At 39.1% G+C, this 26,625-nt stretch overlaps 1 protein-coding gene across 4 annotated transcripts; it reads left to right on the top strand.

Moving 5' to 3' along the window:
• The first annotated feature begins 99 nt into the window (after positions 1-99).
• Positions 100-26,625, top strand: VIPAS39 (VPS33B interacting protein, apical-basolateral polarity regulator, spe-39 homolog). Of its 4 annotated transcripts, XM_063089180.1 has the most exons (21): positions 101-175; positions 351-573; positions 3,151-3,243; positions 3,927-4,032; positions 5,668-5,814; positions 6,930-6,968; positions 7,326-7,390; positions 8,148-8,204; positions 10,512-10,604; positions 11,076-11,109; positions 11,591-11,693; positions 13,188-13,215; positions 15,601-15,674; positions 17,740-17,815; positions 18,265-18,399; positions 19,026-19,067; positions 19,403-19,492; positions 23,555-23,641; positions 24,296-24,385; positions 24,789-24,893; positions 25,661-26,625. In XM_063089180.1, exons 3-21 carry the CDS (start codon positions 3,151-3,153, stop codon positions 25,679-25,681), a joined length of 1,485 nt encoding a protein of 494 aa, XP_062945250.1. In that variant the 5' UTR covers positions 101-175; positions 351-573; the 3' UTR covers positions 25,682-26,625. The 4 variants fall into 4 exon arrangements, with proteins under 4 accessions (XP_062945253.1, XP_062945250.1, XP_062945249.1 ...); XM_063089183.1 differs by lacking the exon at positions 351-573 and having other exon boundaries at positions 100-175; XM_063089179.1 differs by having other exon boundaries at positions 103-573.

Raw genomic sequence — 26,625 nt, 5'->3', positions numbered from 1 at the left:
CAACTTCCAACATGTCCTGCGGCCTCTTTCTTTTCCTTGCGCTTCCGTCGCCCCCGCCTCCGCGCGACTACCCGCTTCCGCCCTTTTTCTATGCGGCACAGCCTGACTAAAAAAGCTGGCTCAGCGGCGGCGGAGGCTGGCGCTGTCCTGAGAGGGAGGGCTCGGTGTGGAAGAGGTGAGGGTGTCCTAAGCCCCTTGGGCCGCGTATCTGGCTGAGTCTGGCGACTCCGTATCCTTATTTTTTCCCCCTCCCTCCGCGCTTGACTCTCTTCTTCCGACGGGGCGACTTTTGGGAACCGAAGTACGCTCGGGGTTGGGGCTGCGAGTGAGCGCCCACGTTTGGTCCACAGGTGGACATTTGGCTCTGAACGCGCTGACTCTACCCGGGATCCGCCGGGCCCGGCGACTGCGGTAGAGCTGTGGCTTCCTGGACGTTTCGCCTTTAGAGTCATCCCTGGTTTCTGTTCACAAGCTTCCCCTGTGTCGGCCTGGCTCAGAAGACGATCACTGAAACCGAGACTGATTTCTCAGTAGCTGGTTCTGGAGTGTCCTGAGGCAGGGAGCGTCTTGGTTGTGGGTATTTTTGCTGATCCTTCTGTTTTCCTACGTCATGTTCCTGCTCTCCCTTCAGATTTATCACCCTACCTTGTGGGCTCTCAGTAAACAGTTCACGATTAGGACAAGCCTCTGAAAAATTTTAAATCATGTTGAGTCACTTTTCTCAGTCACTCTTAATATTGCACCTGATTGCTTAATAACTTCTAGAGCCATTAAATCATTATCTTTTTACTTGACAAGTAAAGCTAGCTTCTCATTTGACACTAGAAGTACAAACTGGTGTCCAGTGTCCACTGCCATTGCATGGTGAAAAAAGGATTCCAGAAATCCTCTGGTGGATTATTGGGTCTGTTAGACACATTCTATGCCTATCTGTAGATATTTATTATATTGAAGGAATGATCTGCCCTAGTTTTCCCGAGAATGAAAAATAGGTAGTAGGACCATACAAGACAGTAGAAATGGTCTAGGAGCCAGAAAACCTGGATTGTAGTTTGGAATAGGACCGATTATAAAGTGGCTTTCAAACTGAATCCTTTTGTGCCTCATTTTCCTAATCAGTGAGATGGAAATGGAATCTGCCAGGCGTACTGTACAGGATTGTTCTAAGGATCAAGTGAATGACAAAGTGCTTTATAAAAAGTGGCGCACCAGAAATATTTATACATTCTATACACATCTTCAGTATTTGTTGCCATTCTCAGGATTTTTGTAGTAAACTAATGTTTTTAAATCTTTAGGATTGATTAAAAATATTTTTCTAGCTTTTTCCAAGGTAACAGGATAATTTATTTATTTATTAAAAGATGACTGGTAAGGGGATCTTAACCCTTGACTTGGTGCTGTCAGCACCACACTCACCCATTGAGCTAACCGGCCATCCCTATATGGGATCTGAACCCGGGGCCTTGGTGTTATCAGCACCACACTCTCCCAAGTGAGCCATGGGCCGGCCCAACAGGATAATTTATTAATGATAAAAGTTAATACTGAGCATTAATTTTGTGTCAGGCATTAAGTACTTTCCATATATTGACTGGCTTAATCCTCATAACAATCCTACAAGTTAGGTCATGCCTATTTCCTGGATAAGGAAACTTAAGACAGAAAGATGTCAGCAAGATATCCGATACAAAAGGGAACTAACATTTAGTATTTACTTTCTGCTAGGCACTTTGTTTCCTGAGTCCGATGTGTCTGCCATCTTTTTTATTTGGTTTTGACTCCCTAGAATTAAATACAGAAAAAGATTTTTAAGCCACATCTGGGTTCAGCAGAAATCAATTAGTGATGTCTGCCATGGGAAAGGACCAGACAATATACCCAACATACCTTTGCCATTCCTATATCCCCAAAGTTGAAAACAGAGTCAGGAACTGAGAGTAGAGTATATTAAGGGCCATCAGAAGCCTCAGCAGGGCTACCATAATGAGTGTTTCTCAAGCTTTTGAGGTGCTGTCAAAATAAAAGGAAAAGCAGGGCTGGCCAGTCAGCCCAGTTGGTTAGAGTGTCGTGTTATAACACCAAGGTGAAGGGTTTGGCCAGCTGCCCCAAAAATAAATAAGTAAAGGAAAAGCAAAAGGATCCTTTAGAATTTGATGCTGTATGGCATGGCCTTTGGAGTTATTTTTGGTGCTGTGGAAGTTTTGGTACCTTATTCTTGGATTAAATCACAGTTTTCACTGTAATCCACTTGGCATTGATAGGGCAAAACTTTTTTTTGCAAGGTGAACTTTAATTTTAGAGTAGTTAGTTATGAGAAGGACTTGTGTTCTTTTAACTAATTTTTTATATACTTTGTTTTCTTGGCTGGTCCCTCGTTACCTAAATTTTGGTCAGTGGTCGTTAATGAAATAATCACGATTTGAAGATACAGGCAAGGTAATTCTGTTTCTTTTAATTGCTTTGCTCTTATTCTTTCATGAATTTAAAAAGCATACATGAGAGCAGGATATTTGTCAGTTTTATTTACTGTAGTAGTCCCAGAGCCTAGAACAGTGCCTCAGAGGCGGCACTTAATAGATATATGTTTTTTTGTTTTGTTTTGTTTTGTTTTTAATAGATGACCGGTAAGGGGATCTTAACCCTTGACTTGGTGTTGTCAGCACCATGCTCACCCAATGAGCCAACTGGCCATCTCTACATGGGATCTGAACCCGGGGCCTTGGTGTCATCAGCACCACACTCTCCCTAGTGAGCCACGGGCTGGCCCAATAGATATATGTTGAATGCAAGAATGCAATTCTTATGTTTTATGCATGCTTTGACTGACCTTCTTTGTACATTGTACATTGTACTGTGTCTTGTACTTTTTTATATCCCTTATAACTCCTGAGAGAGTTCCTTGAACAAAGCAGATGCTCTAAGAATGAGTGATTACTAGTGAGTAATTAGAGCGTCAAAAGTAAGACCTGATTAGTTGGAGATGCAAGGATCTGATTTTATATGGCAGGTTCAATATTTGCTTTATTAGATTTTTCCTACGTTCTGATTTCTGGGGGCAGTTAGGAATGAAGGAATCTAAAGCTTTTGGAGCTCTTTTTGGGGGGAGGACCCAGAAAGGGACGTGTTTCTGTCTTCCTCCCACTCCAGATGAGTTGGACAAAGGGTGATGAGGAGGAGTATTGGAACAGCTCCAAGTTCAAGGCTTTCACCTTTGATGACGAAGATGATGAGCTCTCACAGGTAGGTTTCTACAGTTGCTGAAGGTCACACCCTCCTCCACTGGGCCATTCTAAAATTCCATCCCCTTAGGTCCTGGGTAACCTGGCTTTTGACCATGTCTCTATTAGGCTCAGAAATGTTTTGGGTCAGAGCTTCAGAAGAACCTTTATGGAGAAAATGCTTCAGGAAAGAGCCAGAAGGATTGTTAAAAACCAACTCTGCCCGTCTTACTTTCCCTTCTTAACATGATTCTTTTCTTTCAGATTTTTTTTTTTAAGAACTCCAAGTTTTTTATTCATGTGATATAATTTATTATTTTTAAAGATGATGATTCACCTTTATTGTATCTATTTTACAGATTGGGAAACAAATTCATTTTTGGAGAAGTGAATAAATTCACTCAGGTTGACACAACAAGTCATTGCCAGAAATATGATTTGAACTCAAAAGAGGCTTTAAATTTACTCAGGTTTACACAGCAAGCCATTGCCAAGAATATGATTAGAACTCAAAAGTGGCTTTGGTTCCTCCTAACTCTTTTGCCTCTGAACTGCAGTGTTGGCTGAAAAGCAATTTATTTTCTTTGCAAATCTAATAGGCTTGGCTTGAGATTGCAGAGGGTGAAAGTGTTGGCCATCTTCAAGTTCCAGTTCTTGGTGGGGAGCAATGATTGCTTGAGTGCTCTGTCTTCTGTCCCTGTGCAGTTAAAGGAATCCAAGCAGGCAGTGAATAGCCTTCGAGACTTTGTGGATGATGGTGATGATGATGACGACCTGGAACGAGTCAGCTGGAGTGGGGAACCAGTGGGAAGTAAGTAGAAGAGGCTCTAGGATGGGACTGATATTCAGGGCTCTTGTTACTAGTGAAGGCTCCTCTTGTTGTTTCCACAATGCTAGTCAGGAAAGGGAATGAGATTAGGCTATTTTCAGATGATCATACATCCAGAAATTTAACCCCAGCAGAAGACACTTGGGGAATACAGCAGTAATTCCCATATGGGTCTTTAGGTTTGCTTGGCTGGCTACTTCATACTCATTTAGGATGCTTGTTAAAATAACAGATCCCTGGACTTTACCACAGAGATTCTGATTCAGTGGTTCTTGGGGGGATGAGGGCTCTCAATTTTTAATAAGCACTGCAGGTGATTGTAATATGTAATCATATTTGGGAACTACTGAATTAAATACTCATAACTGGTTGGCAGAACTGACTTCCTTAGCCATCAAGTCTCACAGCCTAGTGTTATGTAATTACCACTTAACACCTCTGCAGAATCCATCTTATTTTTTTATTATTTTTTTTTTTTTAAAGATGACCGGTGAGGGGATCTTAACCCTTGGCTTGGTGTTGTCAGCACCACGCTCAGCCAGTGAGCAAACCGGCCATCCCTATATGGGATCCGAACCCGGGGCCTTGGTGTTATCAGCACCGCACTTTCCCAAGTGAGCCACGGGCCGGCCCATATTTTTAAGAAATATTTCTAATTAAAAGTTTTTTTAGAATAGGAAATACTGTAATGCAATTTAAAAATAAAAAATGTGTTAAATGTATACAGTGAAAAGTTTCCCTTCCACACTGTTATGAATCTTCTCAGTTCTTAGTCCCTGCTCTCCCCCAAAATAACAACTGTTGCTTGCTTCCTGTGTATTCATCTAAAGATTCTTTTTGCATTTAAAATGCACATAGGAATATATATTCTTACCCTGTTTTTTACACAAGCAGTAGCATACTTTATATCTTACTGTTTTGATGTGATAATATAGATTGCAGATCTTCCCATATCAGTATACAAAGAGTTTTCTCATTCTCTCTCTGTTTTTTTTAAGTAGCAGTGTAGTATTACATTGTATGGATTTACCATAATTTGTTTAATCAGTCCTCTATTGATGAACTCTAGATTGTTTCCAATCTTTTGTTGTTTATTTCCTATCAATGATATTGTATTCTGACCATATATGAGTAAATGAAAGATAAATTCTTAGAGTGGAATTACAGGCCTAGGATATTTGCATCTGTATTGAATAGATATTACCAAATCGCCCTCCACAGGGGTTGTACCAATTTGTATATGTACTACCACCCAACGTAAGAGGGTTCCTGTTTCTCCACAGTCTTCCCAACACAGGGTATTATCAAGCTTTTGATTTTTTCCTATGTTATAGAGGTCCGATGATATTTTATCGTTTTAATTTGTGATACTCTTATTAAGAGTGAGCATCTTTTCATATGTTTAAAAGCCATTTGAATTTCCTTTTCTGTGACCCATTTATTCATGTTCTTTGCCCATTTTTCTGTTGATTAGTCTATTCGTTCTGTCTTTTCTTCCTGCTGCATGTTGGCCAAGGGACCAGGGTGCCTAGTGAAAGATTTTAGAGTTTGTTGAATGTTGGATGTCAAGATTTACTTAGGATGAGAATTACTGATTTAGTTCTTACTGTCTCACAGGTATCTCATGGTCCATCAGAGAGACTGCTGGTAATAGTGGGTCTACACATGAGGGACGTGAACAGCTAAAGAGCCGAAACAGCTTCTCCTCCTATGCACAACTACCCAAACCTACTTCTACCTACTCCCTGAGTAGCTTTTTTAGAGGTAAAGAGTGATGGTTAAAGGGACAGGGAAGTCCTCCTTTTCTTTTTTGAGTAAAATACTCAGGCTATAATTTTCGTTTACTTTAGAGAAAAGGATTATTGAATGATAAAGAATTATCACTGGAGCTGGCAACTGGATATTAGGAATCAGAGAAATGAGAGAAATTTTGGGGGAAAAGAGTTGGACTAGATTTCTAGAACATGATGAACAAAATTGACATTAACCCTGTGACAGGTACTAAAGAAATTTGCCTAGATCAAAATTCTTCCCTACCTCTTGTGCATTGCAGTGGGAACCTTTGTGCATTGTTGGTGGGAATGTAAAATGGTGCAGCTACTGTGAAAGATAGTATGGCATTTCCTCAAAAAAATTACATATAGAATTACCATATGATCCAGCAAGTTTACTTCCAGGTATATACCAAAAAGAATTGAAACCAAGGTCTTGAACAAATATTTGTACACAGGTGTTTATAGCAGCATTATTCACAATAGCCAAAAATTGGAAACAACGCACATCCGTTCATTAACAGATGAATGGATAAACCAAGTGTGGTATGTACATGTAATGTAATATTACTTGGCCTTAAAAAGGAATGAAATTGTGATGCATACTACAACACGGATGAACTTAAAGGATGTTATGCTAAATAAAATAAGGACATAAAGAACAGATATTGTATGATTCCATTTATGTGAGGTACATAGAATAGTTAGATTCATAGATACAGAAAGTAGAATGGTTGTTACCAAGGGCTGGGGGAGAGAGAGTGGAGAGTTATTGTTTAGTCTCAATTTGGGGTGATGAAAAAATTCTGGAGATGGATAGTGGTGATGGTTCTACAACAATGTGAATGTACTTAATAGCACTGAATTATACATGTAAAAATGGCTGAAATTGTAAATTTTGTGCTATGTATATTTTACCACAACTTGAAATTTTTTCTTCTTGCCCTTTTTTAAAATGGCACCTCGGATTTCTGAACTTGAATACAAGATTTTTTAAGCCTTAAGTTCCCCTATTGCATAATAAGGTTCTGTATACACTGTGTTCTTAACCAAGTCTGGATGGCTCTGACTTGAATTGTTGACCTCTTCCCTCTCTTGGTGTTCTAGGTAGAACCCGACCTGGAAGTTTCCAGTCCCTTTCAGATGGTAGGCATTGTAGCCTCTTCTCCTGATTGCTGTGGGAGATGTTACTGATCTGGGGTATGGTACTGGAAATCATTGGGACAGTGATAATTAAATGAGTAGATGAGCTTAATTCTGAATCTACCATCATTATTAGAGACATTTTCTGATACTGATGTAGAAATCGTTCTGGCTACAGGGGCAATGGGTGACTTCTAGGGATGCTGTCTTTGGGGAAGAACTGAGATCTACTTTTGGCCATAAAGATACCTTGGGAGCCCACAGTCAAAAAAATGTGCGTAAGAAGGAAGCAGTAGAGGAAAGGAATGATGAAGCAGGACTCAGGGTATCCTTCAGAACCAGCTGCTTGTTCTTTTTCAGCTCTGTCAGACACATCTGCCAAAAGCTATGCTCCAGAGCTGGGGAGACCCAAGGGGGAGTATAGGGTGAGTTATATCTTACACTAACTAGTATGACACTTTACGCAGTATAAAATACCTTGACATATGTTATTTTGCTTGATTTTCCCAACTCTTTGAGCAGGTATTATTTTTACTCCTTTTTATAGATAAGAAAACTGGGTTTCTAAATATTAGGGCTTGCATGGGTTCTCACAGTGAAGAAAGGGTAGAACTTGGACTAAAAATCTCTACTTTCTGATGCAGTCCTAGAATACTTTCCTTACCTATTATGCTGCCTTTTGAAGGCTATACTTTGAAACTCAGTGATCATCACTGCAGTCTGGAAGCTTGGTGAAGGTCGTATTCCCATGAAACATATAAAACAAATTAATTCACAAGGAAGAAACTATATTCTAAGTCAGAAAAGGAAAATGTCTCAATTGTTTCTCTCTTTCCTTCTGTTGGCCAATGGAATTAATTATTAGGATCCCAAAATATGACTCTAATTGCATCTAGAGGTTGAAATCCTGAGCCAGTTGGCATAGGGTTACTGGTTTTGTCAATTGGTTGTCCTTCTTTGATCCATCTCCTTTTGCCTGTATTGCTCCTGCTTTAGTTTCTTCAGAAACTCAGAACAGGATCATCGCAGTTCTTCATTTTTTATTCATCCATTCCCTTGCACAAAATCTTTCCCCCTTAGAGACTAAGAACTATGAGTTTGAGGTGAGGAGGTGGAACACTGATAACACTGATAATTCTGATCCCTTAACTTCCTGAGATTCACGTATTGCTAATATTCCAGGATTACAGCAATGACTGGAGCCCCAGTGATACAGTGCGACGCCTTCGGAAGGGCAAGGTAAAGCCACTGGAGAGACAATTCTTGTGGGACTTTTTTGGAATCTGGGCAGTGTGTTCCCACAGGGAGGATTTCTTGTCCTCTTTCTTCAGTTCCCATTTGTTAAATGAAGTCATTTTCAGGAGGATAATAATTCCACTAAGCTCAAAAGTTAGCTGTAAAGTTTCTGATTCTCTAGGGTTTAGTGTTGCTTTGATGGATTAGTGGGGAAAGAGTGATGGATGAGAGGGAAAAGTACATTTAAGAGTGAGAGCAGGACTGTCCTGTTAGCTCACTTGGTTACAGCATGGTGTTTTAATACCATGCTCAAGGATTTGGATCCCTGTATTGGCCAGCCACCAAAAACAAAAAATCCCCCCAAAACAAAGAAAACCAAACAAAACTATGAAATTTTAATTTTGGCTGACCAGTTAGTTCACTTGGTTAAAGTGTGGTGCTGATAACACTGAGGTCAGGGGTTCAGATCCTCTTACTGGCCAGCCACCAGAAAAAAAAAGAGAGCAATATTTTATGTTCAGGTCTGTGATCCGTTGTGAGTTAATTTTTGTATATGTTGTAAGGTAAGGGTGAGGTTCATTTTTTTTTCCGCCATGTTGATCTTCATTTGTTCCAGCACTATTTGTTGAAAAGAGTGTCCTTTCCCCATTAAATTACTTTGGTGCCTTTGTTGAAAATCAGTTGACCATATGTGTACAGGTCTATTTCTGGATTCTTTATTCATTGATTTATTTGTCTATCACAGTCTTGATTATAGCTTTGCAGTAAATCTTGAAATCAGGTAACTTCAACTTTGTTGAAACTTTCAACCTTCAACTTGTTCTCTTCCAAATTGTTTTGCCTATTTTGGTTCTTTTATACTTCCATATAGATTTTAGTATCAGGTTTACAAAGGAGCTGCTGGAATTTTGATTGGGATTGCATTGAATCTATACACCAATTTGGGGGGAATTCACATCATAGTAATTAATGGGTCAAAATGGATTGTAGACTTAAACGTAAGTGCTAAAACTGTGAAACTTGTAGAAGATAATATAGGTAAAAATCTCTGTGACTTGAGTTATGCAAAGATTTATTACCTAGGACATAAAAAGCATGGACTATAAAAGAAAAAATTGATAAATGGACTTTATCAAAATTAAAAACTTTATTCTTTGGCAGCACTATTAAAAACATGAAAAGGCCATCATAGCTGGGAGAAAATACTTGCAAAACACATATATTATAAAGGACTTTTACCCAGAATATATAAAGAACTCTTATAACTCAGTGATAACAAGACAGGCCATCTAATAAAAAATTGGCACAAGATTTGACCAGACACATCACAAAAGAAGACACTCAATGGCCAATAAGCACTTGAAAAGATGTTCAACATTATAGTTATTAATAAAGTGTGAATTAAAACCATGAGATACCACTATAAAGCCACTGGAATGACTAAATTTAAGACTGATCATACCAACCATTGGGAGGATGTGAAGGAACTAGACTCTCATACACTGCTGGTGAGAATGTAAAATGGTAAAACTACTTTGGAAAATAGTCTGGAGTTTCTTATGAAGTTAAACATGTAATTATAATACAACCCAGCAATTTCACTTCTAGATATTTACAGTCTAAGGTAAATTAAAACATATATCCATACAATAACTTGTACACAAATTCATAGCAGCTTTATTAAATCCCCAAAAGTGGAAACCACTGAAATGTTCACCAGCAGGTAAATGGATAAACTATGGTATATCAATACACAATGGAAAATTTCTTGTTTATAAATAGGAACCAAGTATTGATACTTGCCACAACACATGTATGATATTTTATGAAATTCTAGAAAGAATTGTGACTGAAAACAAATGAGTGGTTGCCAGGGAATGGGGATGGGAAGAGGGCATTAACATCAAAGTAGACAAGGGAACTGTTGGGGGTGATGGAAATGTTCTGTATCTTTGTTATGGTAGTGAATACATGGATGTAAATACTCGTAAAGCTACAAACTATACACTTAAATAGGGCAGATTTTATTTTATGTAAATTATACCTTACTAAAAGAACAAGTGATCTCACTGTCCATTGACTTTGTCAAGACTTCTGGACATTAGCATCTTGTAGGGCAGCAGGCGGAACTAGAGAGGGTGTGGTGAGAATGTACTATCTCATAAGATACTGCAGACCATAGTGTAAGTATAAAGTGGCTCTCCTTGGGGACGTTTCCTTTCATCGTGGGCTATTTTCAGTATCCAATGACAAAGAAATATAGGAAACTGTCCTCTTCCTTATGCACTAATTCTGTTTTTATTCTGCCAGGTCTGCTCACTAGAGAGATTCCGCTCATTACAGGACAAGCTACAACTCCTAGAAGAGGCAGTAAGCATGCATGATGGAAACGTCATCACTGCAGTGAGTTGTGGGATTTTTGTTGTTGTTGTTTGTTTAATGTTTTCATTAGTTTCTGAAAGTCTAAACAAAATAGACTCTAACATTTTGGGTTGAATGTCAAATAAAGATTCTGGATTTCCCTTTGAGTGATAGGATTCTCAGTAATCTGTGCTCTAAGGCTCATCTGATGGGACATGCAGTGTGTGTGGAACTCTTGATTGTAAACAAGAAATAGAAGGTTCGCTACTCTAAATCATAAAAAATGATATGAGGGAGGAGAGATGTGAGAGCAGCCTCTCTTAGAGGGAGGTGTCTCTCAGCCAGTATGAGCACCAGCATGCAGACTCCAAGACACACTTTCCTTCCATCACACAGAGACATCTCTTGTCTGTACCTGCAGATTCCTGAGTTGCTGGCCTGATTCCTAGACACGTGGTGCCCAGGGCAGGGCTTTGCGTTTGAAAGGTTGCACATTCTTCTCTTTTTCTCTAGGTTCTGATCTTCCTGAAGAGGACACTGAGCAAAGGTGAGCATGGTCTGAGGGGAATCATCAGTGAGCAAGGTGTCTGCCACAATTGAGGGGAGAATGGCATGTGGCTTTCATCCCAGAATTCACCACTATCAAGTCTCTTTTATAGATAGCTAGGGTAGCCTGAGACTTCAAAGCACACATCACATCTCTGAAGGCATCCTTTAAGGTGATAACTGTGTTAACCACAGAATCCCCTGTTTGTCTGTCTGTACAGACAGATGGCTGAGTTGGTTTGAGGAAGTCAGAGTTCATGCTAAGTGCCTGCTGTTCGGGTTGGTGGGAACTGAAAAGCTTACTCAATGGCTTTGAGTTGTCCTACACTGTAGAGTGTGTAGATGGTGGATTGAGACATAGGGGTAAACCAGTCTTAGCTTCTGCTAGGCTTTGAGGAGGTAATGTTTGGAATGTGTGAGTAGGGAGACCAATTTCACACTTGAGTAATAGGCTTTTATCTTCTCTATCTAAATCCTGCCAGAGATCCTCTTCCGAGAGCTGGAGGTGCGACAGGTTGCCCTGAGACATCTCATTCACTTCCTTAAGGAAATAGGGGATCAAAAACTGCTTTTAGACCTCTTCAGGTAAGAATTGATCATCTGGTCTATGAAGTTTATTAAGTACTTTTTTCAAAGCTCTCTGGGGGATACAAAGAAATAGAAGACACTTGCCTTTTTCTGGAAATACATAGAAGATAAGACATTGAAACATGATGGAATAACTAAAAATACACCACAGTCTGTCCTGTGATAAGATGAAATTACAGCAGGGTAGTTAAGAACCAGGCACTGGAGTCAAGCACACCTGGGTCGAATAATGGTTTTGCAACTTAGTTCATAGAGTGACGTTGAGCCAGTTACCAAACCTCTCCAAGCGTTAGTTTTCACATCTGTAAAATGGAGATGATGATATCTACCACACAGAGTCATTATGAAGATTAAGAGAGTTAGTGTGAGTTAGTACTTAGTCTGTAGTATTAATATTTATTAAGCCTTTTCTTATAGAAGACATAGAATAAAGGTATCTTTTATGACTTGGTCCCAAGTGATGCCAGTGAGAAGTATAGTGGAAGAGAAGATGGATATCTTCAGTCAGGATATCTGAAGAAAGCCTCATGGAAGTGATTAGGATTTCACCTGGGCCTATGAGGTTAGGTAATATTCTGATAGGTGAGAGGTAGGCATTTCTGCTAGGGGTAGAGGAGGTGGGAGTGGTCTTCTATCATGATTTCCTTCCCTATCTCATTCCAATCAGTGGAGACTATTTTCCACCCTTGCATTAAAATGTATGTATGTTATGTCCTTTCTTCAGTGTCAGGGAATGGGTTGGAACATCTGTTTAGACTGACAGGTCGCCCAAGGTAACTCTGTTACCCAGTGACTCCAGCACAGTGATGAGCTGTCCCAATGACTAAGGTGGGGAAATGGGTTACTTGGTTGGGGTCAAGATTACAGATGGTTATGTAGGAATTTGCAAAAAAAGATATGCTCATGGAAGTAGGCTGCTTCCTCCCTCCCATCATACTTCCCAATGAACAAGGCTTTATTAAGCGTCACCTCCATGCCAGAGCAGTGATGTTAATGATGGTTGTCTGTTCAGAGTAAAGAGGAATCAGAAGACCAACGTCCTTGTGCGCCAAGGCTTTTACCTAAGCCTTTTGGGGAGATAAAACACATTGTATTCTGTACATGAAAACAAAAGATTGTATTGACAGAAGAGTGCTTTAATCTTTCAAAATCAAAACAAAACAAGGTTACTGTGGGCTAGGGTAGGTTTTGTGGAGACTCTGAGCCTTTCTGTCAGACCTATTAACATCACAAAGCTATTAGTACTCTGCAGTGCCTTCTTGTCTTTGCTTCTCTTTCAGCTAGAAAGAACGGAGAAACAATGACATCTATCCACATGTGTTTTCAAGGGGTTGCTGGTAGTAGAAAGTTTAAGAAGAGAAGGGCTCATCTTATAAATGAAGGAAATGAGTTTGGATTGTGTTTCTCCTAGAACAATCACCCTATTTTGTGAGGTTATACTGCCACACATAACTAGATAAAAATGCCCTACTCCCTTCTGCTTCTTCCCAGGTTCCTAGATAGAACAGAAGAGCTTGCGGTAAGTGTGGCCTTTGTTTCAGTTGGGGAATTATTTAACAGAAATCTAAGCCAAAATCCAGCTTCCAAGATCCCAGAGTGATTGAACTATATCTTTCCCTCTGGTATTGATTATATCCAGAAGAGAGAGGTATCTGAGAAACCTGAAAACTTAATCCAAGTGATGTATTGTTTTGTTTCTTTTTATATGCTCTTTTGGTTGGGCTTATTAATAAATTTTTTTAAAATAAAGGAATGAAAACTGACCTGATTAATTCGTAATTTGTTTTTTAGTTGTTTTCAAGTCCTAGTTTATGGGAGCTTTTGGGTTTTGGCTTCTAACACTGAAGAAAATATTGAAAGTTAAGAGAACCAGATATAGATCAAGAAGGGAGGATAGGTCAACCTGCTAGTACACCCAGTATACATTTTGGCTGAGAGCTCAGTAGCCAAGTGTTAAAACTGATTCTTGGCAGATTTTCACAATCATAGAATGAATTCCTGGAATACGAGAATAAATATGAAATTTTGCCAAAAACTTAATTATATTATTAAAATTTTAGCTGTCCATTTTTTAAAGTTTGGCAGTATAGTACAGGAATAAGAATTTCTCAGCACTGTCAATGGTGGGATTGTTCTTCTAACCACTGTATACCACGTTTGTGAGGGTATCAATGCACACATTCAGCTGGCACATTTAATAATATTGTTAACCTTCTTTGCACAGCAGAATATAATTCAGTAACGTGTTTTCTAAAGCCTTTTTTTTTTCTTTTGGTGGCTGGTGGGTTCAAGGATCCAAATCCATGACCTTGGTGTTACAAGTCTGTGCTCTAACCAACTGAGCTAGCTGAGCAGCACCAGTAACATGTTTTCTAAAAGGAATTTATACTTAGTATTCAAAAAGTGATTGAAATCACCCACTGAAAGTGATTGGCAGTCTGCAGGAAAGTCTGAAAAATCTTGTATCTTAACCTACTGAAAGTGATTGGCAGTCTGTAGTAATCATTTTGAAAAACTTTGTTTATATTTTTATAAACACCTCCATAGGTTCAAAACTATAAGGAATTTTCTTCATATAGTACTCTCGTAAAGTTTGTCGTTTTGAAGTTTAATTAGCGAGAATAAATATGTTTTGAGTAACTCATTTTTATCTAAAACTTTTTCTTCATAATCATATTTGAATTGATGATTTATCATCCATGTTGTTGTATATAAATTTGGAGTTTTCCAACCTTGTAAACTTTGGAAGTGGCAAAGTGGCTTTTATTTTCATAGAATATGAAGATTTCCCAAGTAGAACTTTTTTTTGAAAAACTTAAGCCTGAAATAGAATTGAATAACAAAAAATTAACTATAGCTCTTAAAGGTTACTTTCTTTAATTTAGGAATGATTATATACCAAATATTTTACCAAGTTTAGATTATAATATAATGTAATTTCTGTTGTTCTGTCTTATATTATCATTTACATTGTTATATATATCTGTTAGATCTAAAAGGATATACTGTTCTTCCTAAAGCTAGTTCATTCTCTTTATATTCATATTAACTGTCAATCTGTTCATTTTTCATTTCTTGTGAAGTTTTAAATAATTGTATGTAAAATTACAACTTTCATAATCATCACTAATTATTGCATCATTTAACTCTTGTAATAACAGACATACTTCAGGTTTTCTTTTTTAGAATTTCAAAATAGAAAGCACATATGGAGATTTTATTTCAGAGTTACATGTAGAACCTATAATATTTGAATATAAATATTTAGCTACGAACAGTGAATCAGAATGACGTGTCCTATTTGTATTACTGATATTGTTGTTAGCTATTTACATGATCATACTACCACTGATCGTGTACATGGTCAAGGATGCCAAAAATAACACTGAAATAAGCATTTAGCTCTTTGGCCTTTCAAAAGCTAAGGCTAAAGCAAAAATAGCCAGTTTCAGTTAAATACTGAGGCTAAAGCTAAACTTCAGGGTAAAGGTAGGTACTCTGTCTACTTGGTACTTCATTATAGATCACTACTGTCTGATAGAACTTCCCACAATGATGGGAATTCTCTTTATTTGTGCTGTCTGATATGGTAGCCACTAGGCACATGCAGCTATTGAGTGCCTAGTGCAACTAAGGACCTGAATTTCTAATTTAACTAATTTAGATTTAAACAACCAAGTGTAAGTAGTGGCTACCAAATTGGACAGTGCAGTTATAGATAAACCTACTAAATGATTTGAATTACTCTTTGCTCTTACCCCACCCCTGATGCACACATAACCATCCACACTCAATGAATTTCTGAGAATAAGGAGTTTATTTTCTTTTAAGCATGGAAAGCCTTCAGCTACCTCCCTCTTCTAAAGAAACAAAATTGCTCAAAGCCTTTCTCTGTTTTTTGTAGCTATCTCATTATCAAGAGCATTTGAACATTCAGGACCCTGAGAAACGGAAAGAATTTCTTAAGACCTGCATTGGGTAAGTAAGGGTGGGTGAATGTATAAGTACCTTTATACAGAAGAAATGAAGAGAATAAAAGGGGGTAGAATGGATAGACAAGAAGGGAAAGACTAACAGTGAACTATACAAGCATCATTAAAGGTCTCTCATTCAGTTTTCCCAAACACTAGTCCCCAACAATTTCTTTCTTTCTTTTTTTTTTTCTTTTAAATTTTGGCAGCTGGCAGGTAGTGGGGTCCGAACACCTGATCTTGGTGTTATCAGCACCATGCTCTCCCAAGTGAGCCAACCAGCCAGCCTCCCAACAGAGCTTTCACTGATTGGTGGTAAAGTGAGAAAAATAAAGACAATGTAGAGTTTTTTGCAAAGCTTAATTTATTTAATTTGAAAGACTGCCTTTTATTCTGGGATTTTGTCCTTACCTCTCCCCTCTTTTTTGATAGTAAAATAGGTTGTAATTTTTTTAATGACCTTATGTAATAAAATAAAAAGTTGGCAACACTTTATGGATCTTATGTAGTTTTTCGATATTATTGGTCCTTGAAACTCCAAAGTTCAAGAAGCAGTGGTACAGTGCAGGCTTTCATCCAGAATATAAATGCTTGCAAAGGCCGGCCCCGTGGCTCACTCGGGAAAGTGTGGTGCTGATAACACCAAGGCCACGGGTTCGGATCCCATGTAGGAATGGCCAGTTGCTCGCTGGGTGAGTGTGGTGCTGACAACACCAAGTCAAGGGTTAAGATCTCCTTACCAGTCATCTTTAAAAAAAAAAAACTTGCAAAAACCAGCCCCACATATTACTATTCCTGTGATGCGTGTTCACTGCTCTTGGAAGTAGCTCATTTTATTGTCGGACATCCTTTATTATGGGAAAGTATTTTCTCATGTTAAGCTGAAACTCATTTCCCTGTATCTTTCAAGACAGGTATAGAGTCTATCCAATAGTCCTTGTTTCTCCAAGTTCACTGTTCACAGTTATTTCAGCCATTCCTCGTGTGACATGATTTCCAAGCTTTACATTTAGAAATTTTTTTATATGAGTAAAATCCTTAATTTTAATGTTGTCAAATACTGAGCTATGTCATACGGTCTCTGGAAGACAGAAAAATTAGAATAGTGAAGTAACGGAAACTTTTGCTATCTCCCGTTATCTCTTCTAAAAATTCACTGTGGCTCATACTTACTTGGGATAGTGTAATCCGACTTCAGAATTCTTCCTGGGGTGAGTGGAGTAGAGGAATAAGGAAGCATTTTCTAAAGAATAGATCTATGAACTGGGAGTTTAAAATCTAGCTTCTATTCCTGGCCTTACCCACTGACTTGCCATATGACTTTTAGGCAAGACATTGTCCCTCAACTTCATCATGTGTAAAAACATAATATAGTGTTGGAGATGGACCCATGACATTTGTGTAGATCTTTGTGATCTTCGCCAATCTATAAACATACCACCGTGGCATATAATTTACCTTTATTACTCTGCAACAAAAAATGGCTGACAAATTTGACTGCCCCTTAAGTACAGTTAAGCAGTGACACAAACCACAGAGCTTCACTGGGACGTGAATGATGGTCATTTGGCTAGGCTAGCTCACTATCTATGTGACTCATTTGCCAAACTTTCCAGTTCCCAAAATGAGAGGATTCTAATTCATTCCTCTGCAGAATCACTAATGACTCTTATGTATTTTTTTTTTTTTTTGTCTTTTTCGTGACCGGCACTCAGCCAGTGAGCGCACCAGCCATTCCTATATAGGATCCGAACCCGCGGCGGGAGCGTCGCTGACGCTCCCAGCGCCACACTCTCCCGAGTGCACCACGGGGTCAGCCCGACTCTTATGTATTTTATGGACTTTCAGGATCCCTCTTGAGTTGGCAAAACCTTAAATATAAATCTAAGCCAAAGGTCTACTCTATTTTCTGTTTTCTGTCTCTGCCTTTAAGGAATGCTCTTAAAGGTGAATTGAGATCAGACTTGTGAAGCAACGTCAGCCTCTTATGCTTACAGTGATGATTTGGTTTAGTTGGGTTTCTTTCCTTTCTGAGTAGAGAAAGAGGTACTAACCTTCTGGCCCTCTACCAGTTTGCCATTTTCAGCAGAAGATTCTGCACACGTACAAGACCATTACACGCTCCTGGAACGTCAGATCATTATTGAGGTTAGACTCCTCATCTCTACATTTTCTGCTTCAGTGCCAAGGCTCAGTGCCGTTCAGCATCTAAGAGATTTCTGTGCTCTGCACATATACGTCATTTCCTGTTACAGTCTCTAAAAGCCTTACATTTTCTCCCTCTACACAATAGCCCCATCCTCTATTATTCTCAGGCATCCTTTTTCTTCTCATCTGCTGTCAACCTGGAAGTATTAACTCTTCAGCCCAAATCTCCCATGTCATCACCACTTCTCTAATCTTTCTCCATACAACTTGGATCCATGATCGTTTTATGGATTTTAAACTCTCCTGGGGTATCCTAGAAAATTTCTTTTTCTCTCCTTTCCTTCATTCTGAGGGCAGGAAACACAACTGCTTTAGCAGTAAAGGGTTTTTCTCCTGCCTCTACTCCATGAACATTGTTCTTTTTTTTCATTTGGCTTTCTCCACCACAGGCAAATGATCGACATCTAGAATTAGCAGGACAGACTGAGATCTTCCGAAAGCACCCCCGCAAAGCTTCCATCCTCAGCATGCCACTAGTGACAACACTTTTCTACTCCTGCTTTTATCATTACACGGAGGCTGAGGTACAGGCAAAATGTGAAAGACACCTCAAACTTTCATTGTGCAGGAAAACCATAGTTCAAATTTAGTATTTTGATGTACTTTATTAACAGTGGGTGTGTATAGTTCTCAGAAATCCACCTGGAACCTTTACTGGCTTTCGGTGGGGGTGAGCCAAGAGGGAAAAAGAGGTTTACATGGTGGTTCCAAGTGAGCTGGCACACTAACATAGCAAGTTCTATCTCTGGTGCTGGTTCCCACAGCAGTTTCTGTTCAAAGGTCTATCATTTCACATGGATTGGTATGGTATAGAGGAGAAGAGCAGCAGCATGTCAGATAGCTGTGGATACTTTTTTGAAAACATTTTTTCAAAGAAGTTTGGATTTAATGATAAGGTGGACACTTCTGCCTTATTTGGGTGAGCAGAAAATTGGAAAAAGCACCATACTTACTAAGCCAATTCCTGATATGACAGGTTGTGGTGATATCTGATTTGACCCAATGGAGCTTTTCTCTTAAATTAATTTCTGGGTTTAAATGGTTACAGAGTGACGTGTAGAAGGTCTGTGTAGTGAGAAAGAAAATGGGAGATTGGGTCATATATGGGAGAGTCAGTATCACTGAAGTTCCTTTTCTACTTTCATCCTAGGGGACATTCAGCAGTCCCATCAACCTGAAGAAGACATTTAAGGTAAATAGAAATTGGTCAGTGTTTTGTAAAAGTAGTGTCAGGGTAACTACTTGGGGTGGATGTTGCTTTGTAACCTTGTACATAAGTCCTTTGATATTCAAGGTTAAAAATAGAAAGGAATGAGTTTGTGGGAGGGGAAAGAAGACTTTACCTGAATGTCCTGTAGCAGTACAGGGCCAGGAATGAAGGGTTTCCTGACGACCTGAGAAATTTGTTGATTTTAAGGGGCAGAAGCAATACCAGGGAATATTTATGCTTATCTCTTCTAAAATTCTTAAGCACCTCCACCAATACATTTCTACTTCCCTTAATTTCTTTTGGTCTCTGTTTTCTAGATCCCAGACAAACAGTTTGTGCTGACAGCCCTGGCTGCTCGCGCCAAGCTTCGAGCCTGGCATGATGTAGATGCCCTCTTTACCACAAAGGTGGGTGCCCTGGAACCATTTTGTGCTGCTGAGGTCTTGGGAGAAAGAAGGGTCGTCATATCATAAATTCTAATAACTGGTTTACATTTTTTCTCCAAATTTTATTTTCCAAAATTTCAAACTTAGAGAAAAGTCAAAAGAATAGTATAATGAACATTAATAGTCTTTACCTACTTTACTAATTTATTAGCATTTTTGCTATATTAGATTTCTTTTTCTATACACATGCATTTTTTTTCTGAGCCATTTGAAAGTTGCAGACATCGTGACACTTCTGCCTTAAATACTTAGGCATTTATACCCTTCATAAGCAAAATATTATCACTCTCAAGAAACTTAACATTAATACAATAATGTTATCATATATATAGTCCATATTTAAATTAGTTCTTTAGAACTGGTTGGTTAGCTGAGTTGGTTAAGAGAGTGGTGCTGATAAATACCAAGGTCCAGGGTACTACCCATGCACCAGCCAGCCAAAAATATATATATGTATTAGTTCTTTATAGCTGGTTTTGGTTTGTGTTTGTATTTATTTCCTATCAGGATCCAATCAAATCCAATATTAATTTATTTTTTTTATTTATTTTTAAAGATGACTGGTAAGGGGATCTTAAACCTTGTCTTTAGTGTTGTCAGCACCATGCTATCCCAAGTGAGCTAACTGGCCAGCCCTATATAGGGATGCGAACCCGTGGCCTTGGTGTTATCAGCACCGCACTCTCCCAAGTGAGCCACAGGCCGGCCCTACAACATGTTTTGATATATATAGTGAAGTGGTTACTACAGTCAAGCCAATTAACATCCATCATCTCACACAGTTACCCATTTTTTGTGAATGAGGTAAGAGCACCTAAAATCCATTATCTTGGCAAATTTCTAGCATAGGATACAATGTTATTAACTACTATGTAGTCATCATGCTGTACGTTAGATTTATTTATGCTACGTGACTGCAGCTATGTACCCTTTGACCTACATCTCCTCATTCCCATTGCCCCTAGAAACCACTGTTCTACCTTCTGTTTCTATGTATTAGACTTTTTTTTAGGTCCCACATATAAGAGAGATCATGCAGTATTTTTCTTTCTATGTCTGTCTCATTTCACTTAGCATAATGTTCTCTAGGTTGATCCATACTGTTGCAAATGACAGCATCTCCTTTTTTAAGGCTGAATATCATTCCATCTCACACACACACACCATGATTTCTTTATCCATTCATCCATCAGTGGACACTTGAGTTGTTTCCATATCTTGGCTATTGTGAATAATGCTGCAATGAACATGAAACTGCAGGTATCTCTACCAGATGCTGATTTCATTTCCTTTGAATATATTACCCAGTAGTGGGATTGCTGGATCATATGGTAATCCTATTTTAAATTTTTTGAGGAACCTCCATACTGTTTTCCATAATGGCTATACCAATTTACATTCCCACCAATCTTGTACAAACGTTCCCTTTTCTCCACACCTTCACCAACACTTATCTTTTGTCTTTGTTTTTGGCAGCTGGTCAGTATGGGGATCCAAATCCCTGACCTTAATGTTGTAACACCATGCTCTAACCAACTGAGCTAACTGGCCACCACTTTCTTATTTTTTAAATAAATTGTATTGTATATATTTAAGGTATATAATAGGTTATATACCTTAACATGTTGTGAGATATATATAGATGATAAAATGGTTATTATAGTGAAGCAAATTAACGTACATCATCTCACATAGTTATCTATCTTTTTGTTTGGCAAGAACACCTAAAATCTACTCATTTAGCAAAAAATCCCAGATATGATACAATATTATTAACTATAGTCCTCGCTACATTTGCTTTCTAGACTTACTCATTTTATGTATCTGCTACTTTGTATACTTTGACTTGTATCTCCCCATTCTCTCTCCCTCTGCTCCCCTCCCCTATCCCTAGTAACCACTGTTTTATTCTCTATGTATTTGACTTTTTTTTTTTAGATTCCACATATAAGTGAGATCATGCAATATTTTTCTTTCTGTCTGACTTATTTCACGTAGCATAATGTCCTCCAGATTTATCCATGTTGTGGCAAATGGCAAGATCTTCTTTTAAAGCTGAATAATATTCCATTTTATATGTATACATGTCATAGTTTCTTTATCTGTTTGTCTGTCAGTGGACACTTAGGTTGTTTCCATATCTTGGCTATTGTGAATAATGGTGCAGTGAATAGGGGAATGCAGGTGTCTTTATGATATGTTGATTTTATTTCCTTCAAGTATATATCCAGAAAAGGGATTGCTGGATCATATGGAAGTTCTATTTTTAATTTTTTTAGGAACCTTCATACTGTTTTCCATAATGACTGCACCAATCTGCATTCCTCCCAACAGTGTACAAGAGTTTCTTTGTCTCCATACCCTCACCAGCACTTGTTATCACTTATCATTTTGATAATAGCCCTCCTAACAGGTGAGAGATTATATCTTATAATAGTTTTCCTTCTTTTTTTTTCCTGACTGGTAAGGGGAGTGCAACCCTCATCACGGTGTGGTCAACACCACACTCAACCAGCACCACCAGCGAGCGCACCGGCCATCCCTATATAGGATCCGAACCCACAGCCTCGGCGCTACCAGTGCCGCACTCTCCAGAGTGAGCCACGGGACCAGCCCTCATAGTAGTTTTGATTTGCATTTCCCTGATGATTAGTGATGTTGAGTACCTTTTCATATACCAGTTGGCCATTTTTATGTCTTCTCTAGCAAAATGTCTATGCAGGTCCTGTATCCGTTTTTTAATCAGGTTGTTTTTCTGCTGTTGAGGTGTGTGAGTTCTTTATACATTTTAGATATTAGCCACTTATCAGATATGTGGTTTGCAAATGTTTTCTCCCAATCCATGGAGTGCCTTTTCATTTGATTGTTTCCTTTGCTGTGCAGAAACTCCTTAGTTTGATGTAGTCCCATCCCATTTATTTATTTTTGCTTTCGTAGCCTGAGCTTTTGGTGTGATATCCAAAAAATTATTGCCAAGCCCAATATCAAGGAGCTTTTCCTCTATGTTTTCTTCTAGGAGTTTTATGGTTTTAGGTCTTACAGTTAGGTCTTTTATCCATTTGAGTTGATTTTTTTGTGTGATGTAAGATAAGGGTCCAATTTCATTCTTTTACACGTGGAAATCTATTTTTCCCAGCACCATTTATTGAAGAGACTGTCCTTTCCCCATGTGTCCTCTTGGTGCCCTTGTTGAAAATTAGTTGTTTGTATATGCTTGGGTTTATTTCTAGGCTCTTTATTCTGTTCCACTGATCAATATGTCTGTCTTTATACCAGTACCAAACTGTTGTGATTACTGTAGATTTGTGATATAATTTGAAATCAGGAAGTATGATACCTCCAACTTTGTTCTTTCTCAGGATTGCTTTGGCTATTTGGGATCTTTCGTGGTTCCATATGAAGTGGTTTACATTTTAAATATCTATTTTTCCATTATGGGTTTGAGAATTTTCTGTTTTTCTGCCTTTTTAATTATTTGATTATTTGTATTAACTACCAAAGCAATACATGACTATATCAAAATCAAACCCTTTATGAAAGTACATAAAGAATGAAGTTCCTCTTTCATTTTCTACCTGCTCCTATCTCACTCCTTCAAGGTAAACATTGTTAAAAGTTCAGTGGGTAGCTTTCCCAACCTTTCCTTATGAAATTACAAATAAACATCTACATATACATATAAAGATATAGAAGATAGAATATTTTTCTATACCGATAAGATCACACTGTAAATATTAGGAAAGTTACTTATTTCATTTAGTAGTGTTTCACAAATGTTTTTTCCTGCACAATGCCTGTAGATCTAAGAACTTACTTCATACCTCTGAATCTTTCCCGCCCTCTTAAATCCCTTGCTTTTTCTGAAAAATTCATCTCACCATTTCTCTATCCCTTATCCCCATCTACCCACCTCCCCACCCCCAACCTCACTATTCTGGTTTAACCATAAAACAGAGAAAGACTAGCTCAGAGTGTGTTGAGTACATCTGACCTAGCTACAGCTGCCCCATCTTTCTTTTTCAGAACTGGCTGGGCTATACCAAGAAGAGAGCACCCATTGGCTTCCATCGGGTTGTGGAAATTTTGCACAAGAACAGTGCCCCTGTCCAGGTAATGGCTCCTGAACAGTGTTGGGTACAGGATACTTTAGGAAACCTAACTTTTAGCCTCTTTCTGGTCAGTGATGGCATGATGCCTGGCCTGTTCTGGTTTTCCCTTAAAGGCAGCACAATGGCTGCACTGGCCCTTGAGATAGAAAAGGCCAGAGAAGGAAGTTCTTTGCCCGTTAGAGATAATCCCAAACTGTCCTCTCTGAGGAGCATTTAATGTGTTTATCCTGTGGAGTACTGATGTACTGTTCAACTGATACAAAAGGAGAGATCACTGAGAAGGACATCAAGGGGCAGCGGGCATAGTACTGGATCAGATCTAGAGCATTGCCATTGCTGGCATGTGTATCTGGCTCTAGGATAAAGAGGAATGTGGTTTTTTCTTTTTTTTCTTTTTTTTTTGGCACCTGGCCAGGGCAGGGATCAAACCCTGGATCTTGGTGTTATCAGCACCATGTTCTGACCAAATAAGCTAAGCGGCCAGACCACCAGCCTCGCATCACCTCACTTCCCATTGCAGAACTAGTCCTATGGTTGATAATGGGAAATATAGACATTAGATACTGGACTCTTTTGCCTTCTTTGGAACTTTTTTTTCCCCCTACTTTGTAGACCTTGGTGTTTGATGGTTAATCAGAAGTGTCTCTTCCCACAGATATTACAGGAATACATCAATCTGGTGGAAGATGTGGACACAAAGTTGAACTTGGCCACTAAGTTCAAATGCCATGATGTCGTCATTGATGTGAGTCCCCAAGGAATGAAAAACCTGAGTTAGATCCTTGGTGGAGAGTAGGGGATTACAGTATTCTCTGTCCTAGATCCTGAAGTTCTTCCATTAAGTTTGACTGAATGGACAAAATGGTCTTGGCAAGAGTTAGTTTGGAGACCAGCACTCCTGTGTTATTTTCCCAGCCCTCTGACTGGTTTCTCTGTGCTTTTATAAATTTGTTGCACTTGGAGAATTCATAGAACTGAATCAAGCTACATAAGCTCAGTAGACTTCTCTCCAACATGAAGCTGTGTATGTGTTTGACCCCGCTATCATCCCACTGTTGCCTCTTCGCCTCTCCTTGTATCTTGGGTCAAAGTGATAGTGACAAAAAGAAACCAGATTGAGGGTTTGTCTTGTTTGTTTTGGTGTACAGACCTGCCGGGACCTGAAGGATCGTCAGCAGTTGCTAGCATACAGGAGTAAGATAGATAAAGGATCTGCAGAGGAGGAGAAGATTGATGCCCTTCTTAGCAGCTCGGTGAGCAGTTACAGCCTACTCTCCAGCAATGTCAGGAGACAGGAGACAGACATTTCACAAAGTAGCATCAACTGTACATTCTCAAGGCCTGGATAGGATTACAGTTAGCTGAGCCATGTGGATATAATGCTCTTCTGTGGGTCAAAAAGTCAAAAACACTGCTCTGAACAGCAGAAATTACTCCTGAGAGGTAGGATGAGAGGATAATCTGGGGACCTGAGCTGAGACTTAACTGCAATGCTCTGATACCTGTTATACCTTGCAGGTAGGAGGGACTGACTATTGGAAGTATAAAAACAAATGTTACAGATTCAGAATATCCAGGCTATATGGTCTCCTGGAGTTGGATGTGACCTACCAGTTAGAAATAAGAGGTAGTGAAATAAACTTAAGCTATTTAAGGAGCATAGCTGGTTCATCTCAGCATGAAATGAGCTTTTTGTTAATATGGAACTTAGTTCCCTGTTAGGTATGTTGGCTAGAGTCATCAGAAGCTAGTGAATCTTGATTCAGAGGAGGAAGGCAGAACCACAGTAAATCTCTTAAATCAGGCTTGTAAAATACTGACTAGGTGTTTAATCCATCACTGAATAAATGAACTCCCCCACACATTAAAAACAAATTCTCAACACCCTCCCATCTGATTCTTCTTTTCCTTTTTTTTTTTATTCCCTAGTTATGAGCCTTGTTTTATTGTATTCATTTTACCTCTCTGTAGGGTTAAGTGAAAACTGATCATACACCTTCATTGTTTGCTCTTTCCACAGCAAATTCGATGGAAGAACTAAGTGGCATTAGCTACCCAGAAGCTGCCCTCATTTCTTAAAGCCTGTCCTGCCTGTGAAAGTAGAGAGAGAGCTCTTCTTTGGGAGAGTTACAGTATCACATCGCTTGGACCCATCATTTACAGGCATTGCCTCCTACTCTTGGGACAGAAACGAGCACCTGGGCACAGATAGCTTCAGACTGATCTTCTGTCCAAGGGACATCATCTAAGGGCCAAGATCTAAAGCTCTGACTTATGAGAAAGATTCCTTCCACCTGGTGCTCATGTGAAGGTGGGAGTGATTTCTAGATCGGGCCCATTTTGGGTAAGATCTCTCTTGAGAAAAGTGACAGCTCCAGAAAGGAAGTCTCTAGACTAAGAGGCACAGTGTCATAGGGTGACCACTCCATTTTGCTCAGCTGATTATGATCTGGGACTTGGTGCTGGACATTGGCAGTTCTGCTCTGAATGAAGTCAGAACAGAAACAAAATGGTTATCTTCCAGGGGCCTCCGGAATGGTGCCAGTGTTGCCCAGGACCTGCTGGAGACACAGTCATACCAGACTACACAGTGTCGTACACATTATGACACACGTTGCCCAGATGTTGTGTTTCTTCAGCCATTATCCCTCTGTCCCAAAACGGCTCCTTTCTCACCTGCACACTTAGGTGACCTTGTTTTGGTAATGAGACCTTCCCCTTATCTTTTCCTGTACTTTGGAGAACTCTCCCTTTATGCAAAAATCTCATTATTTCACCAGGAGCTTCTAGAAGTTTCACCTGGGCTAAACTCAGCATCATTGCTGTTAGGATATTCAGATGGAGGTTTTATTTTCATGCTTGGTTTTTGAGAGGTTATTCTGTAATGCTAGATTCTTGCCCTGTACCAATATTAGCCTCTCTTCTCTGTGACTGAACTAGGTTTTCCGGACATGCCTAGACTCCTAATAAAGCTGTTTCTTCCTT

This window comes from Cynocephalus volans, chromosome 3, assembly GCF_027409185.1.
Source record: "Cynocephalus volans isolate mCynVol1 chromosome 3, mCynVol1.pri, whole genome shotgun sequence".
NCBI classification, from domain to species: Eukaryota; Metazoa; Chordata; class Mammalia; order Dermoptera; family Cynocephalidae; genus Cynocephalus; species Cynocephalus volans.
This window is presented reverse-complemented; position numbering and strand designations above follow the sequence as displayed.

Bases quoted from the DNA above. Each gene is read 5' to 3' on its own strand.
- VIPAS39 (XM_063089183.1), top strand. From the start codon at position 3,151: ATGAGTTGGACAAAGGGTGATGAGGAGGAGTATTGGAACAGCTCCAAG. The intron at 3,244-3,926 runs GTAGGTTTCTAC...GTCCCTGTGCAG, and splicing joins AAGATGATGAGCTCTCACAG to TTAAAGGAATCCAAGCAGGC. The intron at 19,493-23,554 runs GTGGGTGCCCTG...TTTCTTTTTCAG, and splicing joins ATGCCCTCTTTACCACAAAG to AACTGGCTGGGCTATACCAA.